Source organism: Eptatretus burgeri, chromosome 10 (genome assembly GCF_056783735.1).
Source record: "Eptatretus burgeri isolate ZD-2024b chromosome 10, Ebu_testis_v1, whole genome shotgun sequence".
In the NCBI taxonomy this organism is placed as follows: Eukaryota; Metazoa; Chordata; class Myxini; order Myxiniformes; family Myxinidae; genus Eptatretus; species Eptatretus burgeri.
In genome coordinates this window covers 102037064-102051214 of record NC_140970.1, presented here as the reverse complement: position 1 = coordinate 102051214, position 14151 = coordinate 102037064, and the positions used below count along the sequence as shown (strand labels likewise).

At 44.4% G+C, this 14151-nt stretch overlaps 1 protein-coding gene across 1 annotated transcript in view; it reads left to right on the top strand.

The window, feature by feature from the left end:
- Positions 1-13003, top strand: part of LOC147019317 (caveolin-1-like) — a 33648-nt gene extending 20645 nt beyond the window's left edge. Inside the window, exons 3-4 of the mRNA XM_085899710.1 lie at positions 9403-9494; positions 11942-13003. Coding sequence (XP_085755836.1) covers positions 9403-9494; positions 11942-12206 — 357 coding nt within the window. The 3' untranslated portion in view covers positions 12207-13003. The remainder of the gene's footprint in view (positions 1-9402; positions 9495-11941) is intronic.
- The last annotated feature ends 1148 nt before the right edge of the window (positions 13004-14151 follow it).

The following is a 14151-nucleotide window of genomic DNA, read 5'->3' as shown; positions in this document are numbered from 1 at the left end:
ATATATATACATATATATACTATATATATATACATATATATACTATATATATAGTACTACTGAATTGTGCTACTGCTGGGCGAAGGAGGAGAAGGAGACTGGGAAGGTGAGTCCGGAGCCAGTGGGAGAGGGGGAAGGGTAGAAGTGTGGAGCTGAGAGTTGGAACTCTGAATGTTGGGACGATGACTGGCAAAGGGCCAGAGTTGGCTGACATGAAGGAGAGAAGAAAGGAGGACATACTGTGTGTACAAGAGACCAAGTGGATGGGGAGTAAGGTTCGGAGCATTGGAGGTGGTTTCAAACTGTTCTACCATGGTGTGGATGGGAGGAGAAATGGTGTCAGGGTAATCCTGAAGGAAGATTATGTCAAGAGGGTGTTGGTGGTGAGGAGAGTGTCTGACCGAGTGATGAGTGTGAAGTTGGAAATTGAAGGGGTGATGATGAATGTCATCAGTGCATATGCCCCACATATGGGGTGTGAGATGGAATATAAAGAAGATTTCTGGAGTGAGTTAGATGAAGTGGTGGAGAGTGTATCCAAGGATGAAAGAGTGGTGATTGGAGCAGATTTCAATGGGCATGTTGTGGAAGGGAATAAAGAGGATGAGGAGGTGATGGGTAGGTACAGTCTCAACAAGAGAAATGTGGAAGGGCAAATGGTGGTAGAGTTTGCAAAAAGAATGGAAATGGCAGTGGTAAATACGTATTTCAAGAAGAAGGAGGAACACAGGGTGACATACAAGAGTGGAGGAAAGTGCACACAGGTGGATTACATCTTTAGAAGGAGATGCAACCTGAAAGAGATTAGAGACTGCAAGGTGGTGGCAGGGGAGAGTGTAGCTCGACAGCATCGATTGGTGGTCTGTAGGATGATTTGGAGGTGAGGTTGCGGAAGAGAGTGAAGGCTGAACCAAGGACCAGATGGTGGAAGCTGAAGGAGGAAGACTGTTGCGTGGAATTTAGGGTGGAGGCGAGGCAGGTGTTGGATGGTGGTAAAGATGGATGGGATGATTGGGCAACCACAGCAGAAGTGGTGAGGGAGATAGCTAGGAAGGTACTTGGTGTGACATCTGGACAGAAGAAGGAAGATAAGGAGACTTGGTGGTGGAACGAGGAAGTACAGGAAAGTATAAGGAAGAAGGGGGTGGCGAAAAAGAAGTGGGATAGTCAGAGAGATGAAGAAAGTCGGCAGGAGTACAAGGAGTGGTGGCGAAATACAAAAAGAGAGGTGGCAAAGGCCAAGAAAAAGGCATATGACGAGCTGTATGAGAATTTGGATACAAAAGAAGGGGAAAAGGATTTATACCGATTGGCAAGACAGAGGTACCGAGCTGGGAAGGATGTGCTGCAGGTTAGGGTGATAAAGGACGTAAATGGGAATGTGCTGACGAGCGAGGAGAGTGTGTTGAGAAGGTGGATGGAGTACTTTGAGGAGCTGATGAATGAAGAAAATGAGAGAGAGAAAGAGAGAGAAAGAGAGAGAAAGAGAGAGAAAGGGAGAGAAAGAGAGAGAAAGAGAGAGAAAGAGAGAGAAAGAGAGAGAAAGAGAGAGAAAGAGAGAGAAAGAGAGAGAAAGAGAGAGAAAGAGAGAGAAAGAGAGAGAAAGAGAGAGAAAGAGAGAGAAAGAGAGAGAAAGAGAGAGAAAAAGAGAGAAAGAGAGAGAAAGAGAAAGAAAGAAAGAGAAAGAGAGAGGAAGAGAGAGAAAGTAAGAGAAAGAGAAAGAAAGAGAAAGAAAGAAAGAAAAAGAGAGAGAAAGAGAGAGAAAGAGAGAGAAAGAGAGAGAGAGAAAAGGTTGGAAGAGAAAGAGAAAAGGTTGGAAGAGAAAGAAGGTTGGAAGAGGTGGAGATAGTGAATCTGGAAGTGGGGTGGATCAGTAATGATGAAGTGAGGACTGCTATGAAGAGGATGAAAAGTGGAAAGGCGGTTGGCCCAGATGGTATACCAGTGGAGGCATGGAAGTGCTTCGGAGAGATGGCAGTGGGGTTGTTAACCAGATTGTTTAATAAAATCTTGGAAAGTGAGAGGATGCCGGAGGAGTGGAGATTAAGTGTACTGGTCCCGATTTTCAAGAATAAGGGTGATGTGCAGAGCTGTGGAAATTACAGAGGGATAAAGTTGTTAAGCCACACCATGAAGTTGTGGGAAAGAGTAGTGGAAGCTCGGTTGAGAGGAGAGGTGACGATCTGTGAGCAGCAACATGGGTTTATGCCAGGAAAGAGCACCACTGATGCAATGTTTGCTTTGAGAATGTTGATGGAGAAGTATAGGGAAGGCCAGAAAGAGTTACATTGTGTGTTTGTGGATTTAGAGAAAGCTTATGATAGGGTGCCAAGAAAGAAGTTGTGGCATTGTATGAGGAAGTCGGGAGTGTTGGAGAAGTATATGAGGATCGTGCAGGATATGTACGAGGACAGTGTGACAGCGGTGAGGTGTGCGGTAGGAATGACGGACCAGTTTAAGGTTAAAGTGGGATTGCACCAAGGATCGACTCTGAGCCCTTTCCTGTTTGCAATAGTGATGGACAGGTTGACGGACAAGATCAGACTGGAGTCTCCATGGACTATGATGTTCGCGGATGACATCATGATCTGTAGAGAGAGTAGGGAGCAGGCTGAGGCGAGCCTCGAGAGGTGGAGGTACGCACTGGAGAGAAGGGGAATGATAGTCAATCGAAGTAAGACGGAGTACATGTGCGTAAATGATAGGGAGGGTGGTGGTATGGTGCGGTTGCAAGGAGTTGAGGTGGGGAAGGTGGATTGGTTTAAATACTTGGGATCAACTGTCCAAAGTAACGGAGAGTGTGGTAGAGAAGTGAAAAAGAGAGTGCAGGCAGGATGGAGTGGGTGGAGAAGAGTTGCAGGAGTGATTTGTTATAGAAGGCTAGGTGCAAGAGTGAAGGGGAAAGTATACAAGACGGAAGTGAGACCAGCTATGTTGTATGGTTTGGAGGCGGTGGCACTGACAAAAAGACAGGAAGCGGAGCTGGAGGTAGCAGAGTTAAAGATGCTGCGATTCTCGTTGGGAGTGACGAGGATGGATTGGATTAGGAGTGAGTATATTTGAGGGACAGCGCAGGTCGGACGGTTTGGAGACAAAGTGAGAGAGGCGAGATCGAGATGGTTTGGACATGTGCACAGGAAGGAAGCGGAGTATATCGGGAGAAGGATGCTGAGGATGGAGCCACCAGGCAGGAGGAGAAGAGGAAGGCCAAAGAAGAGGTTCATGGATGTGGTGAGGGCGGATATGCGGGTGGTTGGAGTGTCAATGGAAGATGTGGAGGTTAGAGCGAGATGGAGAAGGTTGATCGGCTGTGGCGACCCCTTACGGTAGCAGCCGAAAGAAGAAGAAGAAGAAGAAGACGTGTGTGTATATATATATATATATATATATATATATATATATATATATATATATATATATATATATATATATATATATATATATATATATATATATATATATATATATATATATTGTTACGAATCTGGAAGCCATGAACACACAACAGCCAGGTCCTATAGATCAGTTATATCGGTAAGTGCGTGTTTCTAGTTAGGGTCCCGTCCATAGTCTAATGGGAATTAAATGTTCGTGTGCTGCGGAGTTATTTTGATAGTCAGGGTTTTCTTTTACATTTTTACATCAACAACGCCAACAACAACACGCCTTCGCCTCGCTTCCTCAACCCGACGCTATAGCGTCCGCGGTGGGTGGAGTTCAAGGCAGAACCTCGCGGCAGCTCTCGCCCAATCAGGGTGATGCGAGCGAGGTTGCCGTCCTTCGACCAATGGGACTCCTCCACTGTGTGAGGGGCAGTCCACGTGATGTCACCACACCCCCGGACCAATCAATGGACCTGGCACCCGTTTTGGCCAGTGACAGAGGCGACGAGCGATTTGCGCGCCCAAACCGTCCAGTGAGGGAGAGCGGGTCACGAGGAGGCGTCCCCTCCCCCCCCCCCCTGGACAAGAAGGGGATATTGTTTCGGCGCGAGTGAGGTTGCTATCGGTCCAGCGCAGTTGTTGGGCCAGAGTTGTGTTGAGGTCCAGTCAAGGTAGCGTCGCCTGGTCGCCTTGTCAGCCTCGTCGCCTGGTCGTCTCGTCTGGCCTGCCGGCGTTCTGTCTGATCCACCTTCACGCCGGCTGATGTCCATCATTGCATTGTGTTGCGGGTTCGAGTCCCGCCAAACCGGATCATCGAAAAACGCACGAGGTGGGGAGGTGGGAGATAGGTTCTCCCCTTCGGCTCACCTTCCCTCCGAGCTGGGGGGGGGCATCAATAAAGGCTAGCCGGCCCATTTCGTGTGTGTGTGTGTGTGTGTGTGTGTGCCTGTCTGTTAAGTGGAATTGTAAAGTGCTTTTTGTTGTACATTATTTGCCTTCCTGAGTCGTGATTACTCTGCTCTTTGTGTGTTCCCCCCTCCCATTATAAATAAATCCACTGTTAAATGTTTCAGCTCGTTTCTGTATTTCTTTAATTGGTTTAGCACAGTGCGTGTTGGGAAATTAGGAAGTGGCAAATTGTGCATTTGGACCGACGGACCGAGGTAACCATCTGCTCGGGTTACGCACGGTTCGAGCACGCTAACGGCTCTTTCCGCTCGAGCTCCGCCGAGGGGGAATTTCCCAGGGAGTTTGGACGACGTCGGTATTTAGGTAAATTGAAATTGGCAATCGACCCTATCCCACGCGGTCGACCTATTGGCGATCTTCGGTCCGATAAGGGACCCGTCGTCTCCGGAGTGATCCGGGGTGACGACCTATAAATTCCGGGTGTTCGGTGGAGCCGACTCTACTGCTCCATCTTGCAGCCATGCTCGCCGCCAAAACTCGGCCCCACAACAATATATATATATATATATATTTATATATATTCACATACTTGCGATACCCGTGCACATGCATGGGATAGCAGAACAACATAGCTGGTAGCAGACGGCAGACCATACATGGGGAATGACAAAAATACGTATTGTGCAAAATGCAAGTGGTACTATGGAACGCCAAGACTTCCCAAACATCACTTAACCACCGCCGTCTCCGGGGTTATAACGCCGACTGGTTCGGCACAATTCTCGGGTTACGCGCCTCAGATCACGATACCAAAATACACCTGTGCCTTGCCAGCTGGGGGAATAGTCCCTGGTTACAGACTGGTTTTGTCAGATAGCGAGCAAATTCTGCCAGTCTGTAACCATTTTGGTTTTTATCTCCAAATCGAGCGGATCGTTCCTCGGCGCAGCACGAATTAATTCAAAGCAGCAACTTCATACGAATCAGCCAGATTTATTGGGGACACATGGAGGAAACACAACACAAGCAAAGCATTCACGACAATGTTATAATTAATCTAGAACCCGTTCTTAACTGGGGAGCTACGGATTACGGGTTTTGAAGGGGACCCTAACGAGATAAACCTTAAACAACATGCAGACAAGACATGGACAGCATGCAGATCAGACACAGAGTACTTGGTGATGCTTCATGGATGAGAGGAAAAGTGTCAAAGGCCCAAATGTGGCTCGTGACAAGCCGATGTCCACAGATTCGAGCACCCAAGCTCAAACACGCCGCGTGGCAAAATGGCGCTCGTCCTCCTTCTTCTCCCGGCACCACTTGCGCACGCAGCCTCAGCGCGTTCTGACCCCGCGTAATGTTGACGGCACAAGACTGTCAGGTCGATGGTGGGTTTCAGCTGGTTTCTCACAAGGTCCAGTGCACAAGTCCAGGTCTGGCCTGTTCACCAGATCAGGCCAAATCAAGGTGTTGGGCTCCGCAGGCTGGGTCCATGGGATTCCAAGACGTGTCGGGCCGTGCCATGAGTTTGGACCAGCAGAGGCTCCGTCACTGGACTCCGGATGAACCTGTCGATGTCCTCCTCATAAAAGTCGATTGCCGACTCCCACTCGTCGTTTCCCATCCAGCCGATGGCAGACAGACCTCATGCAGTCCCTTCCCTGCTTTTCTTTCAGCTCGCTCCTCACAAAAACAGACACAGCCGTCCCCTGTACAGCCGATCGGCGCCACCTCGGCGCTCCGTTTCACCACCTCTTCCCAGCGCACGCTCGCCTCCCAGCCGACTGCAGTTTTTCCCTTCAGTTTCACTTATTCTCTAGGCCACTCCCCCTCTCAGAGCGCTGGGCGGGGCCTATTGTCCGGAGAGAGGAAGGAAGAAGAAGAACCTCTCGGTCCACCACCAAGGTATGAACAATGAACAGCCTCTTACACCTCCCGACACACATGTAGCGTCCATTTACCGAACAACCTGGCTAAACATGCATTTAATGGGGGACCTGGGCTAATCCTATATTTACTAACACACTAAGGGCCATTTCCGCAACAATATAGATATATTTTTTTACATATACATATGTGTGCATGTGGTTTTGGAGAAGAAAGCAAATGCCTATTTTGGGGGGCAACCCCCATTGGCCCCCTTATGGCCCGATTTTTTTAATGCACATTTAATGTACAACCTTTAGTACATTCATGAACATTATGGTAAAGTTTCATCGAAATCCGATGTACAGTTTATTATTTATTTTTTTTTATACACAATGTCAAGGCTCGTACTAGCACCCAGAACGTATAACAACGGGAGCAGAGGGGTGGGAGAGGGAAGAAGAAAACAGTGGGGAACAGAGACATTAGATCAGTGGAAGGGAGAGGGGTGGGGCGGGGAACACGGGGTTTCAGAAAAAAAAAATTGAAAGTATTTGTGGACAGACGGATGGACGGACGATGCACCATCCCATTAGTTCCCCGGAACTACGTTCCAGGTGAGCTGGAAATGAGACCCAGAAGTGCCTGTTTGTCCTTCTTCTTCCTCTTTTCTGACAGACTAACTCAAAATTGCTTTAAGCTACAAACTTGGTTTAAACACCAATCCACTGCATTTTATAGTGAGAAGGTGCAAACTAATCCTCATTTTGAATACAACACAAATCATAAAAAAAAAATAATTCCGTGCAATAACAATGAAATTCTCCAGCATGTAAACACATTTCTGAAAAAAAGTAAAGAAAGAAGTAATAAATGTACTCCAGATCAGTGATCTTCCCAATTCTTTGAAGGGGGCCCGCTTTTGCTGATAAGACATCAGTGAGAGCCGCCACACCGCCTGCAGGACTCCAAAACGGCTGCTGTGAAGGCCCTGCCTCCACATACTCATGGGCTTTTTTTTTCATTGTAGTTACTGAGCTGCAAACATAATTCTTTGTCCACTGCCATCGACTGATGTAGTTATGCTACTTTTATGCATCGCATTGCAACACTCGTTTGAAACCATTGAATCAATTTCTATAGCATTTATGGCAGATGATGATGGGGGTGTTTTCATATTTGTGTATTATCGGCCGCACGTCAGGGGCCGCACTTTAGGCCATCAGGGGCCGCTAGTGGCCCGTGGGCCACGCAATGAACAACAGGACACGATACTCCTTCCTTACCGACTTCATCTCAAAATCTGTATGCTACAGATGATTTGATGAGGATGAGGATGTTGGTGTCGGGGATGAGGAGAGGAGATTGGGACCATACTCTGTGCAGAGCGTTGGTGCTGCTTAAGCAGTCTCCTTGGCTATTGGGCACAATCCTTGATGGGTCCCCACTCCGACACAGGAAACCAGCAAGCTGGCACTCATTTTGCTGACCTCTGAAGGATGACAGGCAGAGTCAACCCACCTGGTATTAATTCAACAGCCGAGTGGGATTTGAACTCAGGATCCTAGGATCCCAAGCCCACCGCCCTAACCGTTAAGCCAACACCACACATGCTGTTTAACACTAAACTGAAAGAGTGGAAACCCGACGTTCTTGAGGAATTATATGCTTATTGCGTCCCCCACAGACAAACGGACCTGAGCCTCGCTCTACTGTAATATATACAAATACAATTCAGAGGATAATAACATGACCCTTCCTGCCGCTTCTGCAGGGAGTCGGTGTACTTGTACAATTAAATAACGAATAATGTGCACATACACATCCAATGGATTCAAATATAATATCTGATTGATATGTTCTTTTTGCATCCATCGATGATTTTTATGGATCAAAACATTTTTTAAAACTTTTCCTTCCATCCACTTTGACTAAACAATGCCGATTTCTTAATTTCCACACTGTGAAAGGGCACATTGGAGGAGGTTGCTGTGATCCCAGAGTGTCGCAATTTTTATGGGGGACTATCCATTTATTTATTTCTTCATTTTTACATTTTGGGTGAATCAGTGGGTGGGGAAGGTGGGAATAGCACAGAGGGGACTGTCACCTCACCCTTTCCACCACATGACCCATCAATTCACAAGCACTTTCATCTATTAGTAAAAAGAGAAGCGTCTGTCCATCCGCGTGTCACGCACGCTTCTTGCAAAAGGATTCCTGCTGTCTGAGAATAATAATAAACAAAATAGTACCATTGGACAACCAATAATCGATTTAGTTAAACAAAAATTTGTGTCCGTTTAATCACAAAAATGCCTTAAAAATTTTTTTTCTTAAAATACAATAAAATAAATCGAGCCCTCTTTCCGAGATTGAAGACGAAGCGGTTCCAACGGTATCATCTATTATTCTACAACAGCAGGAACCCTTGAGAAGGACACCAAAGGAGCACACAAAATTATATATCGTAATATTCCTCGAAGCAATGGAAAAAAATATCTAAAAAGTAAACAGGAGCACAAAAAAAAACAAAAAAAAACTTGTGATAAAAGATTAATTTTTCACTTCTTTCACTTCATTTTACATTCTCATTGAGATTCACAGATAGACATGCAATATGTTTGTGACGTACAACATGCACTCCTTCGATTAAATCCACCGGTAATGCGACGGGCAGGCATGCCTCCAGTATCGGTGGCAATGGTTGGCCTGTTGGTGTATCCATCTGAACCTCTGGCTCATTATGCAGGAGAACTCAGGCTCAAATCCCATTTGTGATATATGTTTGCCCATTGTTTATTAATGTCTTTGTAATTAATGTAAAAAAAAGTATGCTGATGTGTTGTAGGGTCTGTGTCCTCAAAATAATCTATCTGCAAGCTCCACTCAAAGCCGAATGGAAAAAATAAATAATCAAATTGGTCTATGACAAAGAATGTTTGATTATCAGATTAAATGTAAGCTTTGATGGAGCAGAAACTACAATGCATTTTGTTTAACACCACCTCGACCGTCGTGAAAATGTATAGCGATGAAAGTGATGAATAATGAGTGAGAAGTTGTGGTTAAAATGCTGCCTTCAACACTGTCCCTTCGTTCTTCTTCCTTCTTTGTCGATATCTCATTACACCCACTGCTTTCCCTCTAACCACACACTTCTCTAATCCCAGTTTTATTCTCATTCTTCTGTGATTCCATTGTTTGTTTGTTTGTTTGTTTTTTTCTTTCTCATATCCAGATTGAATTTGAAGATGTGATAGCAGAGCCAGACAGCTCTCACAGCTTTGACAGTATCTGGAAGGCAAGCTTTACCACGTTTACCATCTCCAGGTAAAACCCTGCGTCAACACACAGCCAGACCATTCCCATGCATAAAGGACGGTAGTGTTGTCGATGTGCGAGGGTCGGTACGAAAGTAATGCCTCCTATTTTTCAGTTCGTAACCAAAACGGCATCGGAAAGCTATGCGAGATCACAATGAAAGGTTTGTATCTCCCGTCACCGATAAGTTGAGCGGCGCTGTGATCAGTCATGGTGGCAACATGACACCGTGTTTTCAAAATGGCTGCCACATTAGATGTGTGGACAAAGCAGAGGACAGTTAATAAATATCTTACTGCAGAAGAGGTTCCTCCAGTGGCTATTCATCGGCGTTTAAAGAATGTGCACGACAACTCTACCATTAGAGATTTGGCAAAGCGTTTCAAGAACGGGGAAACCAACATGGACGACAAGCGTCGAAGTGGTCGGCCTGCGTCTGCAGTAACACCGGAAAACAACAGTTGGAATGATATGCTCATTAAAGTGTGTTGCAGTTGTGGAAAAATAACTTCATATAAAAACAATAATAATTTTAAAAAATAAGAACAATAAACAATAATAAAGGTTTATTTCAAATCAACTTCCATTGTGGCCAAAGGCCGAATTCAAGTCAGCTTTACGATCATTAATCTTACAAATGAAACAGAAATACAAAAAAAAAAAATAGCAGATGAGAGCAAAAACATCAAATTAAAAACAAAGGAAACGGACAAATTACATGTGGATTTAAATAGATACATGACATCAGAGTTCAAAACTTAACAACCACTGGGATAAGTAGTAGTTCAGAAAGTAAATACGCTGGAAATGTGTAGTAGTTCAGTGGTTGTAAATCACTTCCGACGGATGCAATGTATGCATATTCCCTGTAATTAGTGTCTCCCCGAAGAGGATGTGAGACGATTGCAATGCACGTGTGCGTGTACGTGCGCGCATCTATATATTTTCGCTTACAATATTTTTTTTCTCTGCAATTGCTTGTCTGATCGATGCAAAACTTTAAACAAAGGATGGACTTCTGATGGAGAACATTTTAGTGATAACTCTGACGTCATACGTCGCCTGTTACGGCAGCCATATTGGATTAAAGTGCTCAACGAAAATAATTTAAACTTGGCATATGTCATCAACTCCTCCGTTGGGTATATAGGGTGACAGCGATGATGTCATCGGTGAAGTGGTATTCAAGCCATAATTGGTTGAATCAAAATCCTTATCCGAAAAATCTGAAACTTCATATATCTGGTCTACGACCCGATTTGAATGCAGAATTAAATTTATGATATCATCAGTCATGTGGTCTGGCAGCCATGTTGGATTGAAAATAAAAACCCCCCCAAAAATAAATAATTTCTCCAGAACCACTCAACAGATCGGTGCGAAACTTCGTACATGTGATCGACTAGTCATGGAGAATATAGTTTTCAATTTTTTTCATATTCATCTTGATTTACGCAATTTAGTCGAAATGTTCACAAATGTGGTCACTAAATTTCTCCTGAAAATCGATAAAGCTATGGATAATGGCAATGTATGTGACATAATTGGGTGCAAGGATGATATTGATATATGGACGATAATAGCAGTGGGCCTTAATGGTAGAGCGTTCAGAATGAGTGCGTGAGGCGAGACAATGCCCTCCATGAGTGCTGTTGTCATTTTCATTGTAATTGGAATTGTATTAAGTGAGAAATAAAATAAGAGGCATTACTTTCGTACCGACCCTCGTTTTATCTGCAAGGTCGAGGACATTGTGCTATTCAACGTCATCAAATGGTTCAACTGTGATGACTTTGAACAGAACATTGTCCACATTTACCAGCTGTTTGATAGAAGGCTTCATTACTGGCATAATGGAAACTGTTGCTGTTTTTTTTCAAAAAACACCTTTTACAGAGATGAAGGGAACAATGCAAAGAGTCATTTGTACAAAAACAAGAAGGGCACTCGGTGGAGCACATACCTTCACCAGGCTCAACAGCTTACGTTTTGTATCCCCTGGATAGGCCAGATCCGGATCCGGATCTGGATCTTCACCAAAATCGAATCAATTCTTCCTCGTCACATACCCAACGTGTCCACAAAATTTCGTCCAAATCCATCTAAAACCTTTTGAAATACCCTGCTGAGAAACAGGCACAAGCAAACCAGACAGACAGTGGTGAAAACCTAATGTCAGTCCACCTTCAGTGGCAGAGGCAGCAAATGAATATGCAACAGTGCTACAGACTAATGAAGTGTTATGCTAGAAAAAAGTTGTTGTCCCGATAGGTTGAGCAGAGATCGAAAAATATATTTCGGCCTGTTGTCTTAAAAAAAGAAATCATTGCAAACATCTCACCCGTCTTAAGGCTGGAAGCCTCGCTTTAGATATTGAAATATGGGCTGATATTTCTGTTCATGGTCATGATAATGACAGGGAAAACAGTGCTAATGACAGTCACGATGTTCTCCAGGTACTGGTGTTATCGGCTGCTGACGGCTACTATCGGCCTCCCACTGGCTCTGGCATGGGGCTTAATTTTCGCTGTGCTGTCCTTCCTGCATATCTGGGCCGTAGTTCCGCTGGTCCATGGGTTCCTCATACAGATACAGCCCATCGCTCGTATCTACGCTGTCTATGTCCACGCATTTCTTGACCCTGTGTTTGACTCCATGGGTCGATGCCTGCACCACTTGCGGAGTGTGCATCACAAGGATTCGCAACTCGCCATCGCCTGAGGTTATTCGGCCATCTTGCGCTGCCCGGCCTTCCATCGCTCTTTACTGCACCATTGTGTGTAGATTGGCACTGCCTTACTTTTTCTTGCAGGCTATCATCGTAACCACCATCACAAGTTCAATCCTTGTTGCACTCCATTTTTTTCTGCGCTGTGCTTGTGTCTAAACCGGTAAATGCCAATCCTTGTGTAACAGACAGCAGTGCACAGACTTTTCATTCCAGGATTTCATTGAAATGCAAACTTCGGTTTTTGCATACATACTTATTTGGCCACAGATTGTTTTTATTCTTCATTTTTTCTTTTCTTTCCAAAGCAAATAATATGCTTGCTGCAGGTGGTGAACTGAACGATGGCCTTTCTCTTTCTCAACAGAGCATTTTCAAACAAAACATAGGTTAACCAAGTGAACCAAAAACTGCTTGTTCATTCTGACCTCATAAATAACTCTCCAGTTGACTATTCCATCAAATGTTAGACGGACTACGATGTGATAACACGCAATAACGTAGTGAATTTTATTTGCTTGCACACTTTATTGAATGTATTTAAAGTTATTATACAAGCTTTAGGCAATGAAAACACTGAGTAAAGTTATTGATTGCACAAATGGCCAAAGTTCAGATGAACTTGCTTAAGTATATATATATATATATATATATATATATATATATATATATATATATATATATATATATATATATATATATATATTGAACTCTGATGTGCGTGCATCTGAGTGGACTGCAAAATTCGAAATTGTTCATAAATATATATAAAAAAAACTGATTCTTCAAAGTTTTTTTTGTCTTTCTTTTCATGCAGCAGATCAATAATTTGATATGGGAGGTAATACTATACTTGAACATAAGGCAAACTATCCGTCGATTGCAGCGACAACCTATCAGCACCACATTTGTCACCTGGAAGCCTTGGATCGACGATGTTTGCAGAAAATCCTGCACATAATAGGGAAGGAAAGAGTTTCCAATCTGGAGGTGCTAATTAAATCTGGCTGTGTGTCGGTGGAAAGCATCATCAAAAAACGACAACTGCAGCGGGCTGGTCACCGTGTAAGAATGAGGGCCTTAAGGATCCCGAAACAGTTATTTTATGGGGAACGGGCCATGGGCAACGTGGCGTGGAGAAACCTAGAAAGCGCTACAAGGATCGTCTAAACGCGACTCGAAAAACCTGCGATATTGACCTGGCCAAGTGCGAACATCAAACCGCAGATCGCTCGTCTTGGAGGAGAATTGTCAACAAAGGTGTTACGAAATTTTAGGAGATGAGAAGTAAGCGTGATCACCAGGCGCACTTGAGGAGTAAGAATCCAGACTAAGCGGCATCGACCAGATTCTAGTGTGACATGTGCGGGAGACCGTGTGGAACTGGTGCTAGTCTCACTGCGCATTCTTGTGCTCGCCACAGGAGGTAATAACCCACCAGTCTTCATCAGACTCGACGTGACTTCCATCATAATCATCATCATATTAAAATGCAGTGGAATAACTGCGTGGCCACAGATACCTGTGCGATCCAATGGGTTGCAAATGTTACAGCGCTCCCGTAGCCACTTGATTTAGAATTACCAGCCTGGCAGGGTTATGTTTCCATTGTTACACATTACCTTTCCATGAGCATGCAAATCTAACTAGGGGCTATGCCCTCAACAACCACCCATCTATTTATTTAAGGCCGAGCGAAACCAGAGATGGCTTTTGGCTAAACCTGGAGCCAATGAAAGGGGTACAAACCTCCCGTCTAATGAGGCTTATACACTAGGTTGGACCAATGGAAGAAAAGACAAAAGTGAGCTGGTTGGTCTGAAATGCCTCAATCATTAAGACTGTCTAAGGGAGCTCCGTAAGTGTTCTCTTTCAGTAAACAGAGGACATGACGCGTGTAAAACGTGTATTCTTTGAAATGAAAGGTTTTGATATGGT